The 26,092-nt window shown below is 47.9% G+C and overlaps 1 protein-coding gene across 1 annotated transcript in view; it reads right to left on the bottom strand.

Moving 5' to 3' along the window:
* Positions 1 to 9,880: 9,880 nt before the first annotated feature.
* The window catches only part of SPINT1 (serine peptidase inhibitor, Kunitz type 1), a 29,914-nt gene continuing 13,702 nt past the window's right edge, over positions 9,881 to 26,092 (bottom strand). Inside the window, exons 3-11 of the mRNA XM_030559492.1 lie at positions 21,371 to 21,522; positions 19,630 to 19,765; positions 18,431 to 18,601; positions 17,737 to 17,763; positions 17,245 to 17,370; positions 16,255 to 16,305; positions 14,953 to 15,123; positions 13,661 to 13,717; positions 9,881 to 12,473 (exon numbers count right to left, since the gene is read on the bottom strand). Of these exons, the coding sequence (XP_030415352.1) occupies positions 12,277 to 12,473; positions 13,661 to 13,717; positions 14,953 to 15,123; positions 16,255 to 16,305; positions 17,245 to 17,370; positions 17,737 to 17,763; positions 18,431 to 18,601; positions 19,630 to 19,765; positions 21,371 to 21,522 (1,088 nt within the window). The 3' untranslated portion in view covers positions 9,881 to 12,276. The remainder of the gene's footprint in view (positions 12,474 to 13,660; positions 13,718 to 14,952; positions 15,124 to 16,254; positions 16,306 to 17,244; positions 17,371 to 17,736; positions 17,764 to 18,430; positions 18,602 to 19,629; positions 19,766 to 21,370; positions 21,523 to 26,092) is intronic.

Raw genomic sequence — 26,092 nt, 5'->3', positions numbered from 1 at the left:
ACAGCCCCTGTGTAACCAACTGCCCTACTTCCCAAGTTCCATAGCATCCTCACCCAGACACCCAGGAACACGGTGGGAGGGCCTCTGGGCAACCAACCACTCCACCACAGAGGACTGCCCAAGCAACAGAAAGCTGCCATTCAATAAGTTTTAAAGTGAAGTGTGGCCTTGTCCTTCCCTCCTCCCTCACCCCACCCGGTGCTTCCCTCCTCCCTCACCCCTCCTGGGCTACCTTGGCAGTTATCCCCCTATTTTTGTGATGAATTAATAAAGAATGCATGAATGTGAAGCAACAATAACTTTATTGCCTCTGCAAGCATTGATCGAAGGAGGAAGGGCAGGGTGGTTAGCTTACAGGTAAGTAGAATGAACCAAGGGTGGGTGGGGGTCATCAAGGAGAAACAAACAGAACTTTCACATCGTAGCCTGGCCAGTCATGAAACTGGTTTTCAAAGCTTCTCTGATGTGCATTGCACCCTCCTGTACTCTGCTAACCGCCCTGGTGTCTGGCTGCACGTAATCAGCAGCCAGGCGATTTGCCTCAACCTCCCACCCCACCATAAATGTCTCCCCCTTACTCTCACAGATATTGTGGAGCACACAGCAAGCAGTAATAACAAGGGGAATATTGGTTTCACTGAGGTCTATCCGAGTCAGTAAACTGCACCAGTGTGCTTTTAAAAGTCTAAATGCACATTCTACCACCATTCTGCACTTGCTCAGCCTATAGTTGAACAGCTCCTGATTACTATCCAGGCTGCCTGTGTACGGCTTCATGAGCCATGGCATTAAGGGGTAGGCTAGGTCCCCAAGGATAACTATAGGCATTTCAACATCCCCAATGGTTATTTTCTGGTCTGGGAAGAAAGTCCCTTGCTGCGGCTTTTGAAACAGACCAGAGTTCCTGAAGATGTGAGCGTCATGTACCTTTCCCAGCCATCCCACGTGGATGTTGGTGAAACGTCCCTTGTGATCCACCAATGCTTCCAGCACAATTGAAAAGTACCCCTGTCTGTTTATGTACTGGCTGCATTGGTTGTCCGGTGCCAAGATAGGGATATAGGTTCCATCTATTGCCCCACCACAGTTAGGGAATCCCATTGCAGCAAAGCCATCCACTATGACCTGCACATTTCCCAGAGTCACTACCCTTGATATCAGCAGCTCTTTGATTATGTTGGCTACTTGGATCACAGCAGCCCCCACAGTAGATTTGCCCACTCCAAATTGATGCCTGACTGACCAGTAGCTGTCTGGCACTGCAAGCTTCCACAGGGCTATCACCACTCACTTGTCAACTGTGAGGGCTGCTCTCATCTTGGTATTCTTGCACTTCAGGGCAGGGGAAAGCAAGTCACAAAGTTCCATGAAAGTGCCCTTACGCATGCGAAAGTTTCGCAGCCACTGGGAATCGTCCCAGACCTGCAACACTATGCGGTCCCACCAGTCTGTGCTTGTTTCCCAGGCCCAGAATTGGAATTCCATGGCATGAACCTGCCCCATTAACACCATGATGTCAACATTGCCGGGCCCCATACTTTGAGAGAAGTCTGTGTCCGTGTCCTCATCACTCTTGTCACTGTGGTGCCGTCACCTCCTCACCTGGTTTTGCTTTTGCAGGTTCTGGTTCTGCATATACTGCAGGCAGGGCTGACGAGCCGGGGGGAAGCCAGTACAAATTACTGGGGCCCGGCAGTCCAGAATAGCGTAGCTGAAGTTGGCATATCTTAGGTTGATCTACCTGGCCATGAGGACTGCAGCGAGTCAACCACTGCCGCTCCCCCGTTGACTTTGCTTCCACCTCTCGCCGCGGTGGAGTTCCAGAGTCGACGGCAGAGCGATCGGGGATCAACTTTATCACTTCTACACTAGATCGGCGGGTAGTGTAAATGTACTCAAAAATAGCTCAGTCTGACACTTTTTCTGGAATAAGAGTGTCCGTACAAGAAGCTAATCCAGAATAGCTCTAGCATTTTAAATTCACACCATACCTTATTCTGGAATAACTTCTGCATCCAGGCAAGCCCTAAAAAAAGGCCCAAGAAATAAGGGGTTTAGAGTGCAAACTGTAGCATCAAAGCACTCCTTCAGCATAATTAAACCTCAGGTCTGAAGTCACTGACACCCACTTATTAAGCCATGCCCCATGCAGTAACTTCATGGATACACCTCATTTAAACACCACAATACTGAGTTACAGAGAGGTGGAAGAGAGAGAAGAGCAAAGTAATGGGAGGAGGAAGCTGGGTCTGCCAGATGAGCACCACACCCTGCAGAGGACTTGTCCAAATAACTGAGTCCCTACCTTGTGCCCAGACTCATGAGTGTGCATTCTACATGTTACCACTGCTGAGATTCAAACAAGATCCTGATGATTCATAGCATGACATATTGCCAAGTGAAAGCACACCAGTGTCCTCTAGTGGTTGGAACCAGAAATACATAAATGTGGCATAGGCCCTATACTGCTCACCAGTAACATAGATTCTTCTTTACCTCCAGTGATGGATGCCTGTGCTTTTGGAATACATTATCAGGGAGTTCCAAGTGGTCATGGAATTGATACAGTAAGGAGTGAATTTAAGAGGTGAGCCAAAAAGGAACCTCCCCCGGCTAAGCCAGCAATAGCTGGGCCAAACTGGAAGTTGTTTTGCTTTCCTTAGCAAAGAGTGCAGAGGAAGCTAACAGAGAGCTACCTTCATTACAGTTCCCAAGAAGTTAGCTCCTAATCCCACACTGGGTATATCTACACTGCAGTGTAAGACCAGGGTTCAAACTCAGGCTCAAGCCTAACCCCCCTTCCATTTACACACAAATCTTGCTAGCCCAAGGCTTAAACACACAGTCCCAGGGCCCCATGCAGGTAGAAGGTCTGAGTCTGAGTCAGGCTGGAAGCCAGGGTTCAAGCCCTATTGTTTTGCCATGTAGATGCAGCCTGTCATAAACAGATAGTTAAGGGTTAATGTCTCTTTTACCTGTAAAGGGTTAAGAAGCTCAGTAAACATGGCTGACACCTGACCAGAGGACCAATGGGGGGACAAGATACTTTCAAATCTCGGTGGAGGGAAGTCTTTGTTTGTGCTGTTTGTTTTGTTCTTCGTTCGCCCTTGGGGCTAAGAGGGACCAGACGTGCACTCCAGTTTCTCCAATCTTTCTGAAACAGTCTTTTATGTTCAAAATAGTAAGTACTAGTTAGAAAAGGAGGATTAGTCTTATGTTTGTTTTCTTATCTTGTGAATGTGTATTTTGCTGGAAGGAGTTTTACCTCTGTTTGCTGTAACTTGTATCTTAGGCTAGGGGGGAGGGAGTCCCTCTAGTCTATATGAGCTGAAGACCCTGTAAACATTTTCCATCTTGATTTTACAGAGATAATTTTTACTTTTTCTTTCTTTAATTAAAAGCTTTCTTTTTTTAAGAACCTGACTGATTTTTTTCCTTGTTTAAGACCCAAGGGGATTGGGTCTGAACTCACCAGGGATTGGTGGGGGGGGGGAGGAGGAGGGAAAAGGTTAATTCCTCTCTGTTTTAAGATCCAAGGAGTTTGGATCAGTGTAATCTCTCAGGGTAACCCAGGGAGGGGAAAGTCTGGGAGGGGGAAAGGAGGGAGAACGGTTTATTTCTCCTTGTTTTAAGACCCAAGGGGTTTCGGTCTTGCGTTCCCCAGGGAAGGTTTTGGGGGAACAGGAAGTGTGCCAAAACACTATATTTTTGGCTGGTGGCGGCGCTATCAGATCTAAGCTAGGAATTAAGCTTAAAAGGATACATGCAGGTCCCCACTTTTAGGACGCTAAAGTTCAAAGTGGGAAAAATACCTTGACACAGCCCCACTGAACTCATGCTCTGGCGGTCTGCCATAAGTATTCCACAGTCCCACCAGCTGACTTTCATTGTCCTCTGGACAGCCACATTTAATAGACATTCAGTTTTCCCCACACTGAACCATGGAAAGGGCTAGAGTAGCCACCTTTTGGGAGGGTGCCAGGAAGGCTGTGATATGGGTGGTTGGACTCAGGCCTACATAATGCAGTGTAGGTGCTAGTGCCCCAGACTGGGACCCAGGTTTAAACAATTCCTAACCTCAGGTTACAAATGAATGTAGATGCTTAAGCACTAGGTTAACAACTCCAAGGTCTGCTGACTCAAGTTCTACTAACACTGGGCTTACTTTGCAGTGTAGACGTACCCGTTGTGTATTAACATTGAGATAAGAGAACTCACAAACCATTCTTCAAAGCAAAATGGCCCTTTCCTCCTTCTCCCTCAGCGTTCAGAGAAAAGGGGCTCTCTTTTGCTTTTATTTCAAGGTGACCTGAAAATGAGTGATAAACCTAGGCTTGTGCCCTTTTTTGCTTCTCTACATTGGCTGAAGGTCTGAAAATCCACACCTTACAATTTTTTTCCCCTTGGAAATTCAGGTCTTCTCTATTCTGTCATATTCTCTGGGGGAACTGACAGGATTATGACATCACACACACAGCTGCTTTCTTTGGCACCTATTTAACTGCAACACTGTGACAGATTTAACACATATTTCCCTTCAGTCAATGGCTAAAAACTTTCTCTGTTCAGATCTGAGTCATCCAAGGAGTCCTTCATCAGAAACAGGCAAAATGAGCTTTTGCATTCTTAAAATTCCTAAAGGTAAAAAGAGGAGCAGAGTTTAAACAAACGACTTTTAGGCCTTCTACAAAGAGCCAAAAAGGGCAAAAACTTATTTCCCCCCCTTGTACTAGTCAACTTGCAGTCTCACTAAACTGGCATCCAACTTGAAATGACTTTTGATTTAAACAATGAGATTTCTGAAAAGCTAGAGTTATCATTACCTTAAAGTACCACATCAGCCTAGTTCTTTGCCCACAGAGATAATAGTCCACCTATTGCAGCATTGTTGTGGCCATGTTGTTCCCAAGATACAAGAGAGAGAAGCTGGGTGAGGTAATATCTTTTATCTTTCAAAAGCTTGTCTCTGTCACCAACAGACCTTGGTCCAATAAAAGACATTATCTCACCTGCCTTGTCTCTCTCATATTCCACTTTGTCAAGGTGGAGCCATCCCATTGTCATGTTTATTTATTTACATAACACAGTCATTGTGCTGTAGGGAACCCAGACAGACCTGATATCATTTAAGCGTGAGCTACTGCTTCCTGGCTTAGGCACTGGGACTTGCACAGAGAACATGTGTTCCTCCTCAAGCAAATTGTGATTTAACTCACTCTCCTCAAGTGGGAGTGGGACTTCTCTCTCGCTTCCAGCAGGGTGGCCCCTGCAGGACAGGGTTAGTTTGCTTTGATGGAACAGTATAAGCAAGGAGTTTCAATTCCTCTCATTCCATGAAGGCACGATGGTTCTAGGAAAGGGTTGAAGTCCATTAATGGAGCAGAGTAGGGAAGTCCAGGGTTGACTGAACAATTTTTCCTCACCTCAGCAGGGTGGTGAGACCATATTTATAAAACCCTGTTACATAAAATACACAATGGTTTCTTTAAGACCGAGGGTGACCAGATGTCCTGATTTTATAGGTCTTTCTCTTATAGGCTTCTATTACCCCCCACCTTCTGTCCCGATTTTTCACATTTGCTATCTGGTCACTCTATGGTGCCCTGATCCTGCCTCAGGCAAGGTGACAATCTCAACTCACAATGCATACAGGCCTTCATTAGCCTGCAAGGACAGGAGGCCAAGGACAGGCTCTACCATCCCCTCCAGAACCATATTAAGCATCGCAGGCTGCAGCTCAGCAGAGAGGATTCCTTAAGACACTGTTCTGTTTCCACAGCAGTATTAACACAGCTCAGTGTGAACAGGAGCAACTCAGTCAAAAAGGTAACATGAGAGAGACAAGGTGGGTGAGGTAATATCTTTTATTGCACTAACTTCTGTTGGTGAGAGAATCAGGGCCTGCAGCGGACCCAGTCTCCAGGCAACCTAATAAGTGCAGCTGGCCTGGAACAGGCTGCCTGAGAGATGGGAAGAGTCAACAGGCCGGCTCTCAAGCTGAGCAGCAGCGGGCAGTTTAATTGCTGCTTCTCAAAGCATTTGCCCAATGCCCACGGCTGCGATAACTCCTGCCTCTGCTTGTTCCCAACCCCTGCCCCACCTCACTCCCGGTAACTCATTTCTGACTCTTGGTTCTGACACTGGCCTCTGATACCAGCTGTGCCCACTAGGGATGATCACCCACATTCCAGTCACTGACAGACGTTTCCTATGTTGATGGAAGGAGTTTTCCATGGATGTAGTTAATCCGCCTCCCCAAGCGGCAGTAATGAGGGGAACACCAGGGGTTAAGTTGGCTTAATGAGGGTGCATGGGTGCCAGGTTTGTATAATTTTTAGTGGTGCCCAGAATGGGTCCAAGCAGAGATGGGCACCACCTGGACAGGACGGCTCTGAAAATATAAGCCCAAACATTGGTGGAGCGAGGCCCACCTTCCTGAATATTGGTAGAGCATGGGCACCACGGGCCTATATAACTTGCTGTCTATACTAGGGTGCTCAGGGATGTGAATTTTCCATACCCCTGAGTGATGTAGCTAGATCAGGGGGTTCTCAAACTGTGGGTTGGGACCCCATTACCAAGGCTGGTGTTGGCCCTGGACCCTAGCAAGTCTGAAGCCCAAGCCTAGGTCCCACCACTCAGGGCTAAGGTTACATGCCCCCTGCCCAGGGCAGAAGTATGGGGTGGTGGGGCTCAGGCAGGCTCTGTCTTTGGTGCCATCTCCTGGGGTCATGTAGTAATTTTTGTTGTCAGAAGGAGGACATGATGCAATGAAGTTTCAGAACCACTGAGCTATATTAATCTATGCTTAAAATTTAGACCAAGGCTCAGCAACTCCTGCCAAGTATTTATTAGAAGCTACTAAGCTGGTCTTTACAGATAGTAACTACATTAGAGCCACTGGTGACACCACATGGCCAAACTGGGAACTGCAATTTTCAGACATATTATATCCTACCATGCCTGGAAACCTACGCATGGACCAGTAACAGTGCCTACCCCTTTCTGAATTCTCAGGGGGGCTGGTTTTCACATGCTGAGCACCCACGGTTCCAGCTGAAATAATGGGAACTGCAGGTGCTGAGCTCTGCTAGCTCACATATCTTGCATGCACTATAAAATTCAGTGTGCTGCAATTATTTTATGGCCTTCCCCTTTCCACAACATTCCCCCACTCTCACTTCCTAGCTGCTGGGAGGAAATGAAAAGGATGTCTGCTGCCCAGGAGAAATGACATTTATGAGTGCAACATGAGGCGTCTGCCTTAACCTGCAGCCTCTATGAAGGCCACCTCAGGTGCCCCCAGACATGTGGATTTGTTTTAAGTGAAAGAAGACTGTTAAATCTAGGCAACCTTCGCTTTATGAAACGCCTCCAGGAGAAGCTGCTTTGCTTGCCTACAATGCAGGTTCTCACAGTGGATTAGCTGCTTGCTAGTCTGACTAGCAACGCTGATGTACTGCAAAAGTACGCATTGTTTGTGAGCAAAGCGGCTTCTCCTGAAAGCTCTTCATAAAGCAAAGGTTGCCTAGACTTACCACAGAGTGACATTATGCACTCAAAAGCAGGACATGGCAAAGCCAGAGGCAGTGTTAGCATTGGGGGACAGGCCTTTAAAACACTTTTGGCTGCTGCCACCTACCCCACTTCCCACCAAACCAACTCCTTACCACCTGAGTGCACAATTTCCCACCCCTATGCCCAGGTCTGGCCTGAGCCTTTGGAGAAGAGTTAGCGAGACTATTTGGGAGGCTCTTCCCATACTGACCCATTTTATAAAGGCAGTGTGGATATAGCCGTGTCAGTCCCAAGAGATGAGACACACACAAGATGGGTGAGGAATGCACCCCACCCATGTACTTATCCGCTCCATCGATACTGACTTCGACTCCTTATGCATTTCATGTGTGGCGTACCCTAGCCCACTTATCCACTGACACTTTAAAAACCCTTGCACCCCAATCTGGGTCTATGCCAGTTATGCGATATGTATGTTTTCATCCCTGCAAACCATGTCTGTGACCCCCATAACCCAAGCCTGACCCCAGATGTATAGTACCTTCCCTCTCAATCTGTGTATATTTCATTTCAAACATTTACTTTAATAATATTTTATTGGCCAACTTCAGTTGTTGAGAGAGAAGTTTCGAGCCATACACAGCTCCTCTTCTTCCCGATGAAGAGCTCCGTGTGGCTTGAAAGTTTGTCTCTCTCACCAACAGAAGTTGGCCCATTTTATATATTTAATGTGAGGGTGCAAGAAAGAGTTCAGCTTTACACCACACTGATTTTAAATGTATGTTTCCTCATTGACTTGCCAGAGTCCCACAGACAGTCTGTGGTAAAGCAGAGACTTGAACTCAGATCTCCCAAGCCACCGGCTAGTGCCTTAACAACCAGTTACCCTTCCTCTTATTTCCTACTGCTGGTGGTGGCTGTGCCTAGTGGGCAAATTAAGCCTCGCACGGGAAAGTTGTTCAAATGAGCCAGGGGTCTGCATGCTGCAAGGGACTCCGCGCCATGCTGAATTACAGCACTTCTGCAGTGCTTCACAAATGTTAACTAGGACCCACAATGTGGCAGGTACATTTTGTTATCCCCACTTCACACATTGCGGGAGCCTGACTTCCCCGTCACCTAGGTCAGTACTCACTCATGACAAATTTCTGCCCCCACCATCCAAAGCCAGCACCTGGGACTCCCCAGCATAGTGCTAATCACAAGGACTCCCCAGCATAGGCGGATGGCTTTGGTTTGCCAGGCCTTTTTTTTTTTTTTAAATGCTACCGCATCTCTTATTAAACCATAAATCTCGAGGGAGGGAGGAAGAGAAATAAAAAGGATCAGTTTCTCCTAGAGGAAAGGAATTGAAGGAGTGTAAGAGTGCACTTTGCTGGGCTGGCTTCCAGCTTCCTCCTGGCACAGCTCTGCTTCCCAAATGACAAAGGAAGGAAGAAAAGGGGAGCACAGCTGTCCTGGGAGGCAGAGCCAAGCCATTGACATGTGATGAGCAAGCCCTACTGAGAAAGTCAGCGCTTGACCAGTGAATATTACTGTTCCCCAGGCTGCGGGAGTGAGTGAGGTAGGTATAGATGCAATGCTTGGGCAAAGTATAGGCCCCACCAAAGAGAGGAGTTGTTTAGGGTGGTCTGGGGTGGGGTGAGAAACAGCAGGAAAAATAGGTTGCAACTGAACAAAGAAGAATTGGAGAGACAAGGTGGGTGAGGCAATATCTGTTGGTGAGAGAGAAGTTTTGGTTTACACAGAGCTCTTAGAATTGGAGCAGACTAGCAGGAAACATTTGGTAATTAGTGCAGTCTACTGAACTGCACCATGCAGAACACATTTCCTGGTTGCAAAGTTACTGAACCTTTAGAGCCTAAGGAGATCAGTATGTGAGGAGGTGGGGGAGAGTTATCCTGGTTTTCACACACATCCATCAGGGATATAAGCAAAATTTCCATTACAGTGGCTGGCTGATCAACAGCCCCAAGGTATAGAAAGAACTACACGTGGGAAAAGAAGAGCATGTTTGTGTTTGGTTTCAAAGACCCAAAACCAGTCTGACTAGCTGGAAGCCCAGTTTCAGGCTACGCCCTCTTGCTCCCTGTGTGTTAATGAGAAGCGATCTCATTCCCAGAATGCCTCAGACCTAGTTATTATCTATGTAATCAAGCATTTCTGCTGCATTCATCACTATAGTATTTTGTGCTTAACAACTCCCCGCACCCCAACAGTGTGGGCTCATTCCCCTCCCCTGAGACAGATACCACAGAGCCACTTCAGCCCCAACCCACTACAACCTGAGTGGGAATGCTGGTGCTGGGGGGAGACGCCTCACTGACGTGGAGGACAACATTCCTCAGACGCTTCTCTCAAGCCCGATAAAGACGAACAACATTTTATTAAAATCTGCATTTACAGAGGGAGCAAAATCAAGAGTTAAGGATTCTTCCACAGGCATGGGGGGTTGTAGAAAAGCACAGGAGGCTGGGTGTGGAGATGATGCAAGACAGACCAGAAAAACATAAGAGAGCCTGGCAATGGGCAGGTGCTCAGGCAGGTGTCTGCATCCCTTTACCATCCCTTCAGGGGGCAATTGAGGGTATCAAGCCTGCAATCAGAGCACCAGCAGCTTGGGGGCAGTCATCTCCCCTCACTCATCATCCTTCCAAGAGAGAGACAGCCCTGCTGGACTGACATCCGAGGGGTTCAAGCATCACTCCATTCGAGAAGAGATTATAACCACTTCATAACCTTCCCCAGGACATCCAACCATGCCAGCCCAGCACAGCCACAACCCTCTAGAGACGGGTCCCACATGCTTGTGTCCAAACATTAAAAAAATAAAAATAAAAAAAAAATCTGTACATTTAAAATTTTTAAAATTCATAAAAGAAAATGATCCAGGTTATCATTTCATAGTGGATATTTCCAAAGCAGCATACATGGGGAATACAGGCTCCAACCCCAGTATTAACCAGCAATGCTTCAGAAGCATTTCACAGATGACCACGCCTCACCCAACTAGGGATAATTGGGTTCTGTTCTAAAAGCAACAGTAGCTGGACTATTAGGTGCATGGCTGGGGTGACAGGCCCCATCACAGTCACTGAGAGAAGCAGGAGTGCACAGTAAAGGGATTAGTCTCTGCCTGGGGTTGGGACTTCATACTCAGCTACTCAACGAGAATGTGAGTGAGTACAGGAACTAGTGTCTGGGTAAGTTCTCAGAGCCTCATGTAGCTGGTGCTAGACTTCAATGATAGCAGCTGGGCTCATCTTGTTCCAGTCAAAACAGGGATGGGAGAAAAAAATGGCATGAGTAAGAAAACCAGGGTGGTTTGCTTTCCTCTGCACAGTCCAAATCGGGGCTCTCTCAGGTATGTTGATCAGCAGAGGGGCACTCTGGCACTGTGTGTGATTGTCAGCGTCAAAATATTAAATACAGGAAAATTTACCCAAAAATAAAAAAAAAAAAGTTACAAGCTAACCACATTGGGCTGCTCCAGACAGCTGTCCCCAACGACAGAGCCGGGCCATCACCTGGGCAAATCCAGAGGCCCATGAGCAGTTTCACCAGATCTGAGGCAAGTACACTCTGTGGTTTGAGACATGAGGGAATGGACCAGCATGCTTGCTCACTCTCCCTCCCTCAACTTCACCTCTATCCATCTTTGGAGCATAGATAGGAAGCTGCTCATTTCTCCATATGTGTCCTCTTCCTCCAAAAAGCCAATCAGGGTCCTTTTGCCAGGATACTTACTACCTTGTTCCCATGCTGTGCTGACTGACCCCTTCCCTGTGGCGGAACTTACCATGAGCAACCAACAGGTGGCACTAATTCAGCACAGGTGAAGCAAGAGTACTGACTGAATCTGCCAAGGTGGAAAGGCAACTCTTTCCATCTTCCCCTAAGGCTAGCTAGAAAACTAGGGACACAGCCTTCCATTCACTTTGAGTAAGAATATGCACATTTGCAAAGAATGTTCAGAGACTAGAGACTGTCATCCTGAAAAACAGACACGTGGCAAGCCTTGAGAAGAGGAGGACAAAGAAGGGTGCATGTAAAACTCGTACTGCAGATTGTTTGGGGAGATATTAGTTGCACATTTCTGTAATATCTGTTCAAAACTCAAACAGCAATCAAAATGTAGACAATCTTGTCTTTCCTGTCATGGGAAGAGAGAGAATTTGAAAGACTGGCACATAGTTCACAGCACTGACTGGGCCAGTCACGTGAAGCATGGAAGCCCAGAAAAATTCTTACTGCAACCCTCGAATTTGGCATTGGGACAGGACCACCTAGGAAAGATGGTTTGGGGACGGGGTGGATACGAGGAGGTGGTTGGATAGACCCAGAATGGGCAGATTTACATGTCACAGAAACAAAACAAAAACAAACAAACAAAAAAGCTGGCTCTGGTGGCCCTGCAGAAAAATTAATGCCACATAAAAGTCAAACCACGGTCCCTTCAGTAGATACAACAAATCCTTCTGCTGCTCTCGCTTAGAATGGAAGGCACAGAACCATTCAGAGCTGTGACTGGATTGCTCGAGATGAGGAAGGGGAAAAGTCAAGAGATGAACTAAAATCCTTTCCCATACCTTCAGCTTCAAAAGCAACCACGAGCACTTGGGACATGGCTAGTGTCTACTGCCATGCTACAAATATCTTCTAACAGAAAAGGAGGCAAAGAGTCCTTCAGGCATGGGCCTTTGTTTCTAATACAAACAGTACATGGAACTGTGCCCGATCTGAGGGAAGTGCTTGGGGTCAGATGGGTTTGGTTGTACTGTTGTAAACCAAGTGCTCAGTATCCTCTGTGGTGGAGAGGGTTGAGTTGGTAGCAGTGGTAGGTTGGCGTCGCCGGCTGTTCTTCTTTCTATTCTTCAGGAAGAAGTAGCCAATGATGACCAGGACTACCATTATGCAGATACAAAGGAGCACTGCAATAGCCACCTCGAAAGCACCTGTAAGGGGGACACACACAGTTACAAGGGCTGCTCCGCTATTTCTGTTGCAGCATTAACAGGCAGGAAAAAGCAAGAGGTACAGAGCTGGGTCACCACCTGGTGCTGGCAAAAGACATTGTCTGGGCGTTCAATAAGGACTAGTGACTGGACAGTGGGATGTTTAGCTCAGCAGTTGGTGGAGATGAAGAAGGAGCATGACTGGATGGCTCAAGGAGCTGGTAAGGATATACAGACCCTTTCACTTCCAGGTCATGGTTCAAGTTCCACTCGAGTCAGTTCTCAAAAAGTTATTACCATCTGAAGGCTGTTCAGCTACTTGGAGGTTGGACATCCGCATTAAACACACAACCATATCCCCAACCCCAAGTGGAGTCTCTGCAGGGTGGCCAAGAGATGGCTGAGCCCAGAGGAGGAACTACTTAGGGGTAATTCCTCCAGATAAGGTAGATTAGCAGGGGAGTGTCAAGATGGCAGTACTACTGCCCAAGCTATAGCCGTTCTGTGCATCAATCTCCAGTGATGTTAATCGGGCACCTGTCACCAGCACTGAAGTCATTTAAGTTTGGCACATTTGAGGACCATGGCAAAGCCAAGAGAAAGGTTCAGTCTCTGGAACATTGGGAATGAAGAATCACCGCCTTAGGAGCAGTCTGCTCTGAGAGAAACTCTCTCAGCACAGGGATGAATGGCAACTCAAGTTAAAATGTGAGTGTTGTATGTTTAAGATCATTAACTTCAGGCCCATTGCAATTGTAGCTTGCAGCTTTAGTGTTGTTAAACACATACAACCCTGCTCCCATGTCAACCAACATTATTCAAATACCCACCTGTGTCTAGCATATCCTCAGCTATCCAGGTCAGTGGGGGACATGCCAGCCTGGTTATGAGGGGGGAGTATCTTCCCCACTGTTCTTTAATGCCTACAGATTATAGGACTCAATTCTCTTCTTACTTATACTAGGGTGAATTAGGAGTAACTACAGAGGTCAACTGAGTCACACCGGAGTGAGAGATGGGAAGGAATCCCACAGATCCATTTCCCTTGTCCCATGAAGACCACATTACTTCCTGTAGTTAGATGTGATGTTCCTCCCCACACCCTGGTAATGAAGTGCAATACATTCCACGAGACAGGGAAGGAGAGGTCATGACAAACATGTCACTTGAGTAAAATTCTTACTTACTCAACCCAGCATGCTGGGTCTCATATGTTCCCCATCTCTGGCCAATCACATCTGCCTCTGCATAGGGAACAAAACAAAAACACAGTCTCATGAGAGAGCTGGGAACAATGGAGTGAGGCGTCAGCCTCCCAGGGCAGTTTCACGCTGGAGTCAAACTGCATACCTGGAATTAACCACCAGAGTTTTCCCTTCCAGCATCTTCTCAACCCAGCCAGGGCATTATTGTCCATTTCTTTAATTCTGGCTTCTCTCTTTCTCTACAGATACAGGAATCTGGAGAGGGGAGAGTCTCCCTTCTGACAGCCCCAATGGGGGAAAATGTGCTCTTGGCAGGGGGGGCTCTATGTATTTTGCCGCCCCAAGCACAGCAGTCAGGCTGCTTTCGGCGGCATGCCTGTGAGAGGTCCACCAGTCCCACACCTTCAGCATACCCGGCGCTGAATTGCCACTGAAACTGCAGGACCGGCGGACCTCCTGCAGGCACGCCGCCAAAGGCAGCCTGACTGCCTCCCTCACGGCGACTGGTAGGCCACCCCCCGCGGCTTGCCGCCCCAGGCATGCGCTTGGAGCCGCCCCTGGCTCTTGGGGCAGGCCGGTGAAGGATGGTATTGATCCACCCAACACTTCAGAGAAAGCATCAGAGCAGGAGTGTCTCTGCTTCCTTACCAACACAGCTTAGTGGAATCCCTTCTTTGGGACTCCCTCACCTCCCACTCAGACAAGACACAATCTGCACTAGATGATGTAAAACTGGTTTCTAGATGCACGTTTTAGCAATTTGAGTCAACAGTCTCTACAGAGAGGACCTACAGGTTTGGGGGCATGTGTCTCCTCACCACCAAATATCCAGTTTTGCCTCCTCCGTTGTTGTATCAATGTGATGACCCTGAAAAGGGCAAAACAGATACCCGTGGGCCCCTAAATTGGGCCAGTTCACTCCAGTGTCAAGAACTATTGGAATTCTCTCTGGCTGGACAGCCAAGAGCCAATACCTTGCACATCAATATTCAAAATGCTCTTCCAGTTCACAGCAGTAATGGAGCTCAAGAAACTCCCAAGAAAAGTAGGCTGGCCTGGGAGAAATTGTACTTCAGAGTGTTAATTTCTGGGTGCTCTGCATGAGCAATCAGACAGAATGAGGAGCTTTGTGGAGAGAGGCTAGGGTTAAAGAGCAATGCTCCATCTCATGTTCTACAGAGCTCATGTTCTACAGAGCTCCAGCCTATTTGGAGCCAGAGAATTTAGCTTGGAGGGTTTCACCGGCCCCCTCACCCCACAGCCCTGCTGCTTACTTGTGATGCCTGCACATGATTTCAGACACTCTTCTTCCTCCTCAAAGTTATTTCGGTTGCCTTCACAGCCGCCATAGGTGAAGCGGTCACATTTCTCGGTGAATGGGTTGTAGTACCAGCGGGGGATGCTCTCTTGGCACATCCCAGTGTCTGGTAAATCTACACAGTGACCTGGCAAAGCAAAAAAGAGGTGTTCGGGCTCAACCAGCACATTTACACAGCATCCACGCTTTGTAACTCCTCTGGTGCACCATGTGCCACTCTTCAGTCTCCAAGCCACTTTGTGGCACCTATTTCCTAGAGTTAGGAAGACTATCAACAACTGATTGACATAACTGCCAACTAATTGCGACGCACTGGCAACAATCACCCTCACAGCCCCAAAAGTGCGTGGGGGGAGGATGTAGCCAATTAGGGCATTTTAGCAGAGGCTGGAAGAGGATAATGCTGTTCCCATCAGGAGAGGGATCAGTCCCCCCAGCAAGGGCTTGTCTACAATAGGAATTGACTGCAATAGCTACTCCACTGAATAGCTCTAGCATGTTAAATTCACACCCTACCTTATTCTGAGATCACTTCCCTGTATAGAGAAGCCCTAAGCATGGAGGCTTAAAAGAAAAGAAAGTCTCCCCTCTCCAGAGAGCAGGGAGAGCACTCCAGCAATCGCTGCAATGAGTGTGAGCTAATGAGCCCAACAGCTGCCGTTGATCAGTTAGAATGGATATTTGAACAGAGAGAGGGTGGGGTAGAGTCCAAAGTCAATCCCAAGGTTCTCATCCATCTAACATTACACCAGTGCCTGGCTGCCAAGGGTTCAAAGCTCACTTAATAAACAGGACACTGCTGAGCAGAACTGCCACTTGTCCATAAGTCTCCCCAGATGGAATCAGAGTGAGGTCTAGGCATCAGGTATGGCATTAGAACCACACACTCAAATCCTTGCAAAGTTGACTGAGCAATTCATCCTCCCATGTTTAGACGGATGGATGCAGTGAGTGTCATGCAATTTACTGCCTGGGGAGGAGGGGGTGGGAGGAGCTCTCTGGAGGAGCACGGCACTACTTACCATGTTGAAGAGGTTTTACTCTGGTTATGCCTCCTCTATACTATTCAGGCAAACAAACAGTGTTGAAAATCGATTCAGGAAATGCTTTTAGACCCAGTGTCAATGGGAGCAGTCAGGCACTGACCGGCTTATGCTAGGCAAGAGTCCTTTTCTGGGATAGGCAATTTCCCACTATGCACTGGGAAAATACATGGAAGAAGGCTAAAGTAGCCTTTCAGGATTTGTAACATACATACCTTGCTCAGTTGTAACATTGATTTTCCGTAGTTTATTGAACTCTGCTGCATCTGCAAAAAGAAACAGCTCATAGGATAGAAACGTACAGTCCCCAGCTCAGGTATGAAACTCCTCCACCCATCCCAAGGTCTGTGGAGAGAGGGTCTTTGAGGCACACTCCCTAACTACTTTCTTCTCCCTTCTGCTAGCATCATACATAAGGCAGGGAAAGAAGCTATAAATCAAGGTCCACAAATATTTAAAAGTAGTTAAAAAAAATTAAGGTGGAAAAGAAATTACATATGGAAGTGTGACTAATAATAATGGGATGAAGTTAAGGAAGGGAAAGTTTAGGCTCCTTATCAGGAAATACTCCTTGACGGCAAGATGTATTTGACTGTGGAATAGCCTTCCAAGGGAGTGGGGAGCGGGAGTCATGTCACTTCAGACTTCTAAAATTAATACTGGTTTGTGATGCTCAAGAGGGAGGGGAATCACAGAATATATGCAGACTGTAGGATCGGAAAACAAAGGAGCCCAGGAATTATCTGTCATGACACAGAAGCGAGGAGATGGTTAAGGAGTTCAGCGTTTTGCCATGTCAGGTGCAAGCTGTTAGCAGAACATTCTTGTAATGTTTAAGAGACTGGGAGAAGTCGAGGTGGCAAAAAGTATTTGCAGGTGGTATATGAAACCATGAGACCAGGTAAGGTCACTCAGGGATAAGATATAGAGAGAGAAAAGAACAGAACCCTGTGGGTCACAGGCAGAAGGGTAGACTCCAGAGGAGAGAGTGTGGAGGAAGAATGCAGGAGGTAAGGGAGAGTCAAGAACAATGTGATCAGCAGTGTTGGGCCTCTCAAATGCTAGTGACAGAGCAGTGCTGTGAAGATGCTTACGTGCGAAGGATACAACTAGGTTAGGAGACCAGAGTACTATGCTACAGTGAGACGTATCCATCTTCAGGCACTAAAGTTGGAAAGTTTAGGACCCAGACGCTAAGTACTTACACAGCTCACAGTACGCCTCATCTGATCCATCTGCACAATCTGAAGTTTCATCGCATTCCAGGAAACCATCAATGCAGCAGCCATCTCTGCATTTGAAGTGGAAGGACTCACAGTTCCCATTGCACACTGGAATAGAAAGAAAGATTATGGGTTTTTTGGGGCGGAGGGAAGGATGTTCACCAGAAAACCCTCTCCTCCTGGCACCCAGATATGTCGTGAAGGGCTTGTGCCTCCCTGTGAGCTTCCTGGGGCACGGGAAGCCTGGACAGTACTCTCTTCAGAGTCCATCAGTGCCACTGCAAACTTGGTCCAAGGCAGTCAGTGTGGAATGAAGCAAAGTGCCTCCTTTCCCCAGGGAGTGAACATGACTTCGAAGTGCAGAGTGCTAGCTATAAAGCTACAGAGATTAGATTTTAGCCTCGACACCCACCTCTCTCATTCACACTTACTGGAACACATTGCACATTAGACAGAGAGGTATGAGACGCCTACCTGGCTTGGCCCGCGTTCCAAAAGAACCTTGAGAAAAGACATAAAAAAGCTAGATTATTTTGGTGGATCAGAGTCTGTTCTATACTGTCACTATGCCTCCCCCAATAACCAAGGTTACCCTAGCACAACAGCTACCCAGGACAAACATTTTGATTGTTTACCAGAATCCCATATTGCATTTTTCAGGAGGGCTATACACTGTGTGGGGAGGGGAGGTGGGAAAGATACTGACTGCTCTGAAGTCCCTCCCACCTTACTCCTCCTAAACTAGTCAAGCTGTTCCAAATTGTCTTTCCTGCCTCCATTCCTCTGTCCCCAGCTTAAGCTCAATATGTAGCACAGTGGCCTGGCAGAGGCCCCATAAATTCATCACATCACAGGCTTTGCTGACTGGCTCTTAACAAAGGCTCAGCTGTGCTACTGCTAACAGATGTAAGGAGAAAGCTGAATTTCATGGGAAAGAGAAGAACTTCTGGCACCTCCAGAGCAAGACACCTTGTTCCAGGTAGCAGGAAGAGGATTTTGAAAGCAAGTCTGTGGCTACAGAAGTGTAGTAAACACCAGTCCCTGAATGAACTTCTTTCACACCACACTGAGGAATGTTGACTAGACAGAAACTTCGAACTAAATACCAAGTATATGCCAATCAATGGAACCACACTGATACAGGGGTTTCCTGTATAGATGGACTCACCTTGAACATTCTTGCAGGCAAGTTTACACTCTTCCTCCCGTACGTAGTTATTCTTGTTGGCCTTGCAGCCCCCAAAGGTGAATTTCTCGCATTGCTGAGATGCTGGATTGTAGAACCAGCGGGGAAAGGACCCACGGCACCGACCCACCTTACTAGGAGCCAAGCAGAACTCTGGAATGTAGGAAAGGAACCCCAATGCAAAAAGTCTGCATATAAGGCCAGAGCTCGTTTTACTTCAACTCCACAGCTGGAGTATGGATGCTTGGCCTTGCTGAAATATCAGGAGGTGAGCTGGATCAGCAGCAATGACTGCAGCTTGCTGCCAAGGGCAGAATCAAGCACTAGCTAATCTGGCACCAATTCTCCCATCTTTGTAGCCACAAAGGGAGGGCAGGAGCAAGCACTGGTGGCTTGTGAGGGGGGCAAAGAGGGAGTTCTCCCAAAGGCAACACATATCTTGAGCTCAGTCCAAGGAGGTTCCACCTAAAAATACTTTGTCTGCATTCTAGGGAAGTCTATTTACCGTAGTACTGGGATGGAAGGAGGAAACCTCTGCTTAAGGCACTGGCGCCAAATGGCCACCAGGAACCCACACTGCCTCACTGATGCATAACTCTGAACATCTTGATTGCCAGCCACAAGACTTTGTAGCAAATTTGATAATCAAATCTGTGGCCATTTACGGCTTCACACTGACAGCTGTCACTATGCTGCACACCAGGGTTATTTGGCACTTCACAGTGTAAGCAAGGAATTAAACACCCCCCCTTCCCCAGGTAATCCTTCTGCAAAAGCACAAGCTCTTACCTCAGCTAAAGGACAATCATTGTTAGCAGTATAAGGTCTAGGATATAGATCTGAGCAGTTTTGGTCCCATCCAATTAAGGGCAGAGTCTCACACACACAGCCAGTTCATTACCATGTCTTAGTTTTGCATGGGGATTGGAGAAACTGAGACAGGCATTAGTGGATGGGGAGACCTTATACTAATAAAGTTTAGGCATGGTAGGTTGAATTTTCATCTGGAGAAACTTCATAAAGTTATCCTGCCTCCAGTCCCCCAACATACAGTATTCCCATGCACCATCTCCCACAAGAGCGCTGGTAACATAGCTTGCTGATAACCTATTAGAGCAACAAAGTATCTTAGCTGGGACCCCTGGAGATTCTAGTGCAAAGGTCTGTCTGGATAGACTCACCTTCAGTCTGCTCAGCTGTCAGGACCATGATCGTGATGTTGGTGGAGTCCTGCTGGCCAGCACTGTCTGTGACAGTGAGCTGGAAGACATACTGCCCCTCCTGCAGGTTGGAGATCTCGGCTTGATCTTCCCCTTTCTTCAAAAGAGCAAAACAAACAAAATCATAGCAGGAGCTGGCATATCAAACCGTAGGGGGCAAGGGGGGCTATGCGCACGTGGGTGTGTTGCATCAGGAAGAGAGCAGCTGAGCTACACGTGGAAAAGGCTTCCATCCATTGTCATCTTGTAAAGCACTCTGGGATTCTTTACAACTATGGGCTAGATTCTGGCTGCCTATGCCCAAGTGGGCTTAGGGAGGCAGATAACACCACAGCCTCAGCACTCTAGCACGCTCAGTCTAGATACTGGTGGACTTTGGGGCACTATACTTTGGTCTAGCCAATAAGCCCAGTAGTGCTACAGGTCCTGAAGATCTTACAGCCAGATAGGAGTCAGGAGGCATGGGTTCTGTTCTGCACTCTGCCACTGATCTGTTGTGCGGTTTTGAGAAAGTCACTTAGCAGCTTTGTGCCTCAGTTTCCCCATCTGTAACGATGATAAAACCTTATGTAAAGAACGCCTGAGTGACAGGCGTTGTAAGTGTGTTGTTGTTGCTTACTAATGTTTGGGTACACCAGCCATGCCATCTGACGGCAGGCATCAATGGGTCCCGGGTCTTGGCTTTAATTAGCTCATGTAGCCTTTCAGGCACGTAAGGATTGCACGATTCGAACAGGGAGAAGCACCTATCCAAGATAGTGATGAAATCAGAGAACAGCCCAACGAGAACAGGAGCAGAACTCTAGAGACAGGCCACAGGGATATAAGCTAGGCCATTTGCAGAGGAGAAGGCTAGCAATCAGAGCATAGCAGAACTGGAGCACGGGTCAGTGACCTCGCTCAAAGACAAGCATTAAGAAGCAAAGATGGTTATAGCACGTTATATATTGTTTTCTCTCTCTCTCTCGCCCACCCCCCCCCCCCAGTAGAACAGACCACAAAAATGCACAGGGGATGAGGGTTTAGGAGCATTCGCTGGATTCTTGACTTCCTGTGCTGCAAGAGTTTCCTGATGGAGAGAAGACAGGTTAGCTCACTAAGCCCTGCTCTACACTTGGGGGAGGAGGGGGAGGGGGGAGAATCAAAGTCACACAACTTACTTACTTAGATCGACTTCCTGTGGTGTCTTCACCACAGTGAGTTGACTGCTGCCGCTCCCCCGTGACTCTGCCTGCGCCTCTCGCAGCACTGGAGTACAGGAGTCAACAGGGAAAACACTGGGGGGGGAGGGGGTCGATTTATCACGTTAAGACTAGACACGATAAATCAATCCCCGCTGGCTCAATCACTGCCCTGATCCGATCCGGCGGGGGTAGCGTAGACATACCCTAAGCAATGACAGCACCACCGGGTGACAACAGCAGGGATGTATAAAGTATGGAAGATGCATGGGAGAGAGCGGAAGAGACAGAAAAAGGTAGCATATTGATAGGAAACTGTCATTCTGGCACAGCTTCTTCCCTTAACTCCTCTGCCCTTAACTCACTCTAAAGAGGGGCGAGATAGAGAGCAGACACTTGGCTGCAACAACATGAAGAGGGAAGGAAAACGTGACCCATAAGATACTGATCAGTTGCAACATATTTGGTGTAGACAGCATGAGCCCCTGGGCGAGAAAAGCAGCACTCACTCCGCTCCCTACCTCCAGCACCACAGAGGTGTCACCAAGCAGAAGTTTCCAATCATAACTGACAATCCCATGGTCATCTGTGCTTTCTGTGCCTCTCAATAACACTGGCTCCTGAGGCTGCACCTTCATGTCCATCCCAGCACGGGCTATGGGAGGCTTATCATCTGGAGAAGAAAGGCAACAAAAGGCTTAGGTAAGAAGCAGAAGGACTGGGGTATTGTCTCAACCAGGAAGAGGGCGGGATTCCCCCAGACTGAATACATGTGGGTTCCAGTCACTAAAATAGGAAGATGTTTCATCATTCTATGTTTGTAAGCAAATCAGTCTGAGACAGCAAAGTGGTGCACGTGAGGAATGCCGGGTCAGTTTCAAGGGTCTAGAGCAGAATTCTTTCGCTTACTTCACCCGTCTCCTCCATTATTAAATGTAACTGGTCAGTAATCCATACTGCAACCAGTCTCTCTGAGCCAATTGCAACTACTTAGAGATTTTACCTGAAGGAAGAAGTATAAGTGACAAGCAGGGCCGGCTCCAGCTTTTTTACTGCCCAAGCAGTGAAGAAAAAGAAAAAAAACCCAATTGAGCCGCCAATGAAGAGGACGAGAGGGAGTGAAGGACCCGCCACCGAATTGCCACCGAAGACCTGGATGTGCCACCCCAACAACGAACTGAGTGCCGCCCCTTTCTATTGGCCACCCCAGGCACCTGCTTCCTTCGCTGGTGCCTGGAGCCGGCCCTGGTGACAAAGGAACACCTTGTTCCTACAGCTGTGGACTCCTAACACTCACAAATTTCACATAAACTACACACGCACAATTTAATGTTGGTGTTAGATAAGGAATCAGTACAAAATCTTCTACCAATTAATTCCCTCCAATACCCAACTTAAGGAGACACTTAGGGGTGGGGGGGAAATGGGAGGCAATATAATCCACTTATTCCATGTTTCTATTCAAAATTCATACTGTCTCTGGAGAATGGCCCCCCCCTTGAAAAAAAATCTTGCACGGCATTCAAAGGCCATCCCGTGGACCATCCCCCTCCCTTTGCACCACTAACAATCTGGATCAAAAGGTCACTCTGGAAAATGTAGGAGGCAAAAGTAAATCCTCATCATGGGAACAGGCCAGTAAAAACAGAATGCAGGCCATAAACTTCAACCAATAATTTCTGCATCAAGCCCAATAACGTATACTCAAATTCAACCACATCTTTTAAGAAGTCATCCAGTCTTAATTTATAATCCAGCTATGAAAGCCTTATATTGTGCTATAAACGGTTACTATAAAGGGAGGATCAGAATCCACCAAATCTCCAAACTATTCCAATGGTTAATTATCTTCACTATTAAAAACTTACACCTTATTTTCAATTTGAGTTTTTCTGGATTCAAGTTCCAGCCATTAGATCTTGCTTTGCCTTTTGCCTACTAGATTACATGGCCTTCTGCATTAGGCATCTTCTTCCTGAGTAAATTCTTCTAAGCCATGATCAACTCACCTCTTGGCCCTCTCTTCACTAAACCAAAAGGAATAAATCTCCTTAAGTCTCTCATTGTGAGATGCATTTTCCAGACCTCAATTCTTTGCAGATCTTCTCTGAACTGCCTCCTATTTTTCCCCTCCCAAAATTCTTTAGAGCGTTGACACAAAAACTGGACAAAGTATTCTAGTAGCTTTGTGAGACCCTATTACTACTGTATATCACCTCCCAACTAAGGGCTTGTCTACATCAGAAAGTTGCAGCGCTGGTGAGGGAGTTACAGCGCTGCAACTTTGAAGGTGTACACATCTGCAGGGCACCACCAGCGCTGCAACTCCCTGTTTGCAGCGCTGGCCGTACTCCCGTTTTGTCTCGGGTGTAGAGGATCCAGCGCTGGTGATCCAGCGCTGGTAATCCAATGTAGACAGTTACCAGCGCTTTTCTTGACCTCCGTGGAAGGAGGAAGCCTCTGGTAATCAAGCTGGTTTCCTTTCCCGGTTTGCTCTCTCGGTCCCGGAGCCAGCCAGCAAACCGCAGGGAAGGAGACCTGCTTGCTCGGGGTTCCGGGACTGAGAGAGCAAACCGGGAACGCCGCGGTTTGCTCTCTCGGTCCCGGAGCCAGCCAGCAAACCGCAGGGAAGGAGACCTGCTTGCTCGGGGTTCCGGGACCGAGAGAGCAAACCGGGAAAGGAAACCAGCTTCGCCGCAGTTTGCTCTCTCGGTCCCGGAACCCCGAGCAAGCAGGTCTCCTTCCCTGCGGTTTGCTGGCTGGCTCCGGGACCGAGAGAGCAAACCGCGGCGTTCCCGGTTTGCTCTCTCGGTCCCGGAACCCCGAGCAAGCAGGTCTCCTTCCCTGCGGTTTGCTGGCTGGCTCCGGGACCGAGAGAGCAAACCGCGGCGTTCCCGGTTTGCTCTCTCGGTCCCGGAACCCCGAGCAAGCAGGTCTCCTTCCCTGCGGTTTGCTGGCTGGCTCCGGGACCGAGAGAGCAAACCGCGGCGTTCCCGGTTTGCTTTCTCGGTCCCGGAACCCCGAGCAAGCAGGTCTCCTTCCCTGCGGTTTGCTGGCTGGCTCCGGGACCGAGAGAGCAAACCGCGGCGTTTCCGGTTTGCTCTCTCGGTCCCGGAACCCCGAGCAAGCAGGTCTCCTTCCCTGCGGTTTGCTGGCTGGCTCCGGGACCGAGTGAGCAAACCGCGGCGTTCCCGGTTTGCTTTCTCGGTCCCGGAACCCCGAGCAAGCAGGTCTCCTTCCCTGCGGTTTGCTGGCTGGCTCCGGGACCGAGAGAGCAAACCGCGGCGTTCCCGGTTTGCTCTCTCGGTCCCGGAACCCCAAGCAAGCAGGTCTCCTTCCCTGCGGTTTGCTGGCTGGCTCCGGGACCGAGAGAGCAAACCGCGGCGTTCCCGGTTTGCTCTCTCGGTCCCGGAACCCCGAGCAAGCAGGTCTCCTTCCCTGCGGTTTGCTGGGTGGCTCCGGGACCGAGAGAGCAAACCGCGGCGAAGCTGGTTTCCTTTCCCGGTTTGCTCTCTCGTCCCGGAACCCCCCTTGAAGCCGCCCAACAGCGCTGCAGTGTGGCCACATCTAACACCACTTGCAGCGCTGGTTGCTGTAAGTGTGGCCACTCTGCAGCGCTGGCCCTATACAGCTGTACTAATACAGCTGTAACAACCAGCGCTGCAAAATTTTAGATGTAGACATGGCCTAAACAATCCTGTTGATACAGCCAAGCATCACATGAACCCTTTAGCCACAGAATTACCGTGGATACTCACGTTCTTTCCATGGCCACTGCTTGCCAAACCTCACATCCTGTAATTATGGCTTACATTCTATGTTCCTAGATGTAAGGCCTTGCATTTGGCTGTATTAAAATGTTTGATAGAAAACTGGGCACAAAAGCCATCCAGAGCACTCTGTATAAGTGACACATCCCTGTAATCAAATTTACCACTCCAGTCTTTGTGTCACTTGCAATCTTCATCAGCAATGATTTTACATTTTATTCCACAGATTTTTGATCAAAATCATTCATAAAAATGTAGGGCTGGAAGGCACCTCAAGAGGTCAGCTAGTTTCATCCCCCTATGCTGAAGCAGGACCAAGTGTACCTTGGGCACCCCATCTGACAGGTGTTCTGAATCCCCATCTTTGGGGCTTTTAAAAAATGGTTTATGCAAAGCCTCTCTTGGAAGCCTATTCCACTATGTAACTATCCTTATAGTTAGAATGTTTTTCCTAATGTCTAACTTAAATCTCCCTTGCTGCAGATTAAGCCAATTAGTTTTTGTCCTACCTTCAATGGCCAGAGAGAACAACTGATCTCCATCCTCTTTATTACAGCCCATAACATATTTGAAGACTTATCAGGTCCCCACTCAATCTTCTTTTCTCAAGACTAAACATGCCCAATTTTTTAACCTTTCCTCATAGATCATGTTTTCTAAACCCTTCATCATTTTTGTTGCTCTCCTTTGGACTCTCTCCAACTTGTCCACATCTTTCTGAAAGTGTGACACCCAAAACTGGACACACTACTCCAGCTGAGGCCTCTCAATGCCAAGTACAGAGGAACAACTACCTCCTTTGTATTACAGAGGACATTCTCATTAATATTCCCCAGAATGATATTAGCCTTTTTTACAACTGCATCATCTTGTTGGCTTATATTCAATTTGTGATTCACTATAACCTGTAAATCCTTTTCAGCCTTACTACCACCTACTCAGTCACTCCCCATTTTGTAGCTGTGCATTTGATTTTTCCTTCCTAAGTATACTACGTTGTGCTTGTCTTTACTCAATTTCATCTTACTGATTTCAGACCAACTCTCCAATCTGGCAGGGTCCTTTTGAATTCTAATCCTTTCCTCCAAAGTGCTTGCAAACCCTCCCAGCTTAGTGTTATCCACAAATTTTATAAGCATATTCTGCCCTCCATTATCCAAGTCATTAATGAAACTATTGACTAGTACCAGACTCGGGATAGACCTCGAGTGGACCCCACTAGATATGCCCTCCTAGTATGACAGTGAACCACTTTGAGTCCAGTTTTTCAACCAGTTGTAAACCCAGTGCCCCTTTGGGAACGAACTAGTACAACTCCCGAGTGCTCAGTGGGCGGCTGTTGAGGGGTCGTGACGTGTGCTTCTCCCACTGCTGCCAGCCCTCTTCTCCCCCTCGCGCTCCTTCTGTGCCTAGGCTCAAGCTGTGGTGTGTGCCCTGTGGCAAACCGCAGTCTGTCACCCCATCGCCAGCACC

The sequence above is a fragment of the Gopherus evgoodei genome, chromosome 4 (genome assembly GCF_007399415.2).
Source record: "Gopherus evgoodei ecotype Sinaloan lineage chromosome 4, rGopEvg1_v1.p, whole genome shotgun sequence".
NCBI lineage: Eukaryota > Metazoa > Chordata > Testudines > Testudinidae > Gopherus > Gopherus evgoodei.
Note: the sequence above shows the minus strand (reverse complement) of the source record. Positions and strands in the feature narration are given on the sequence as shown.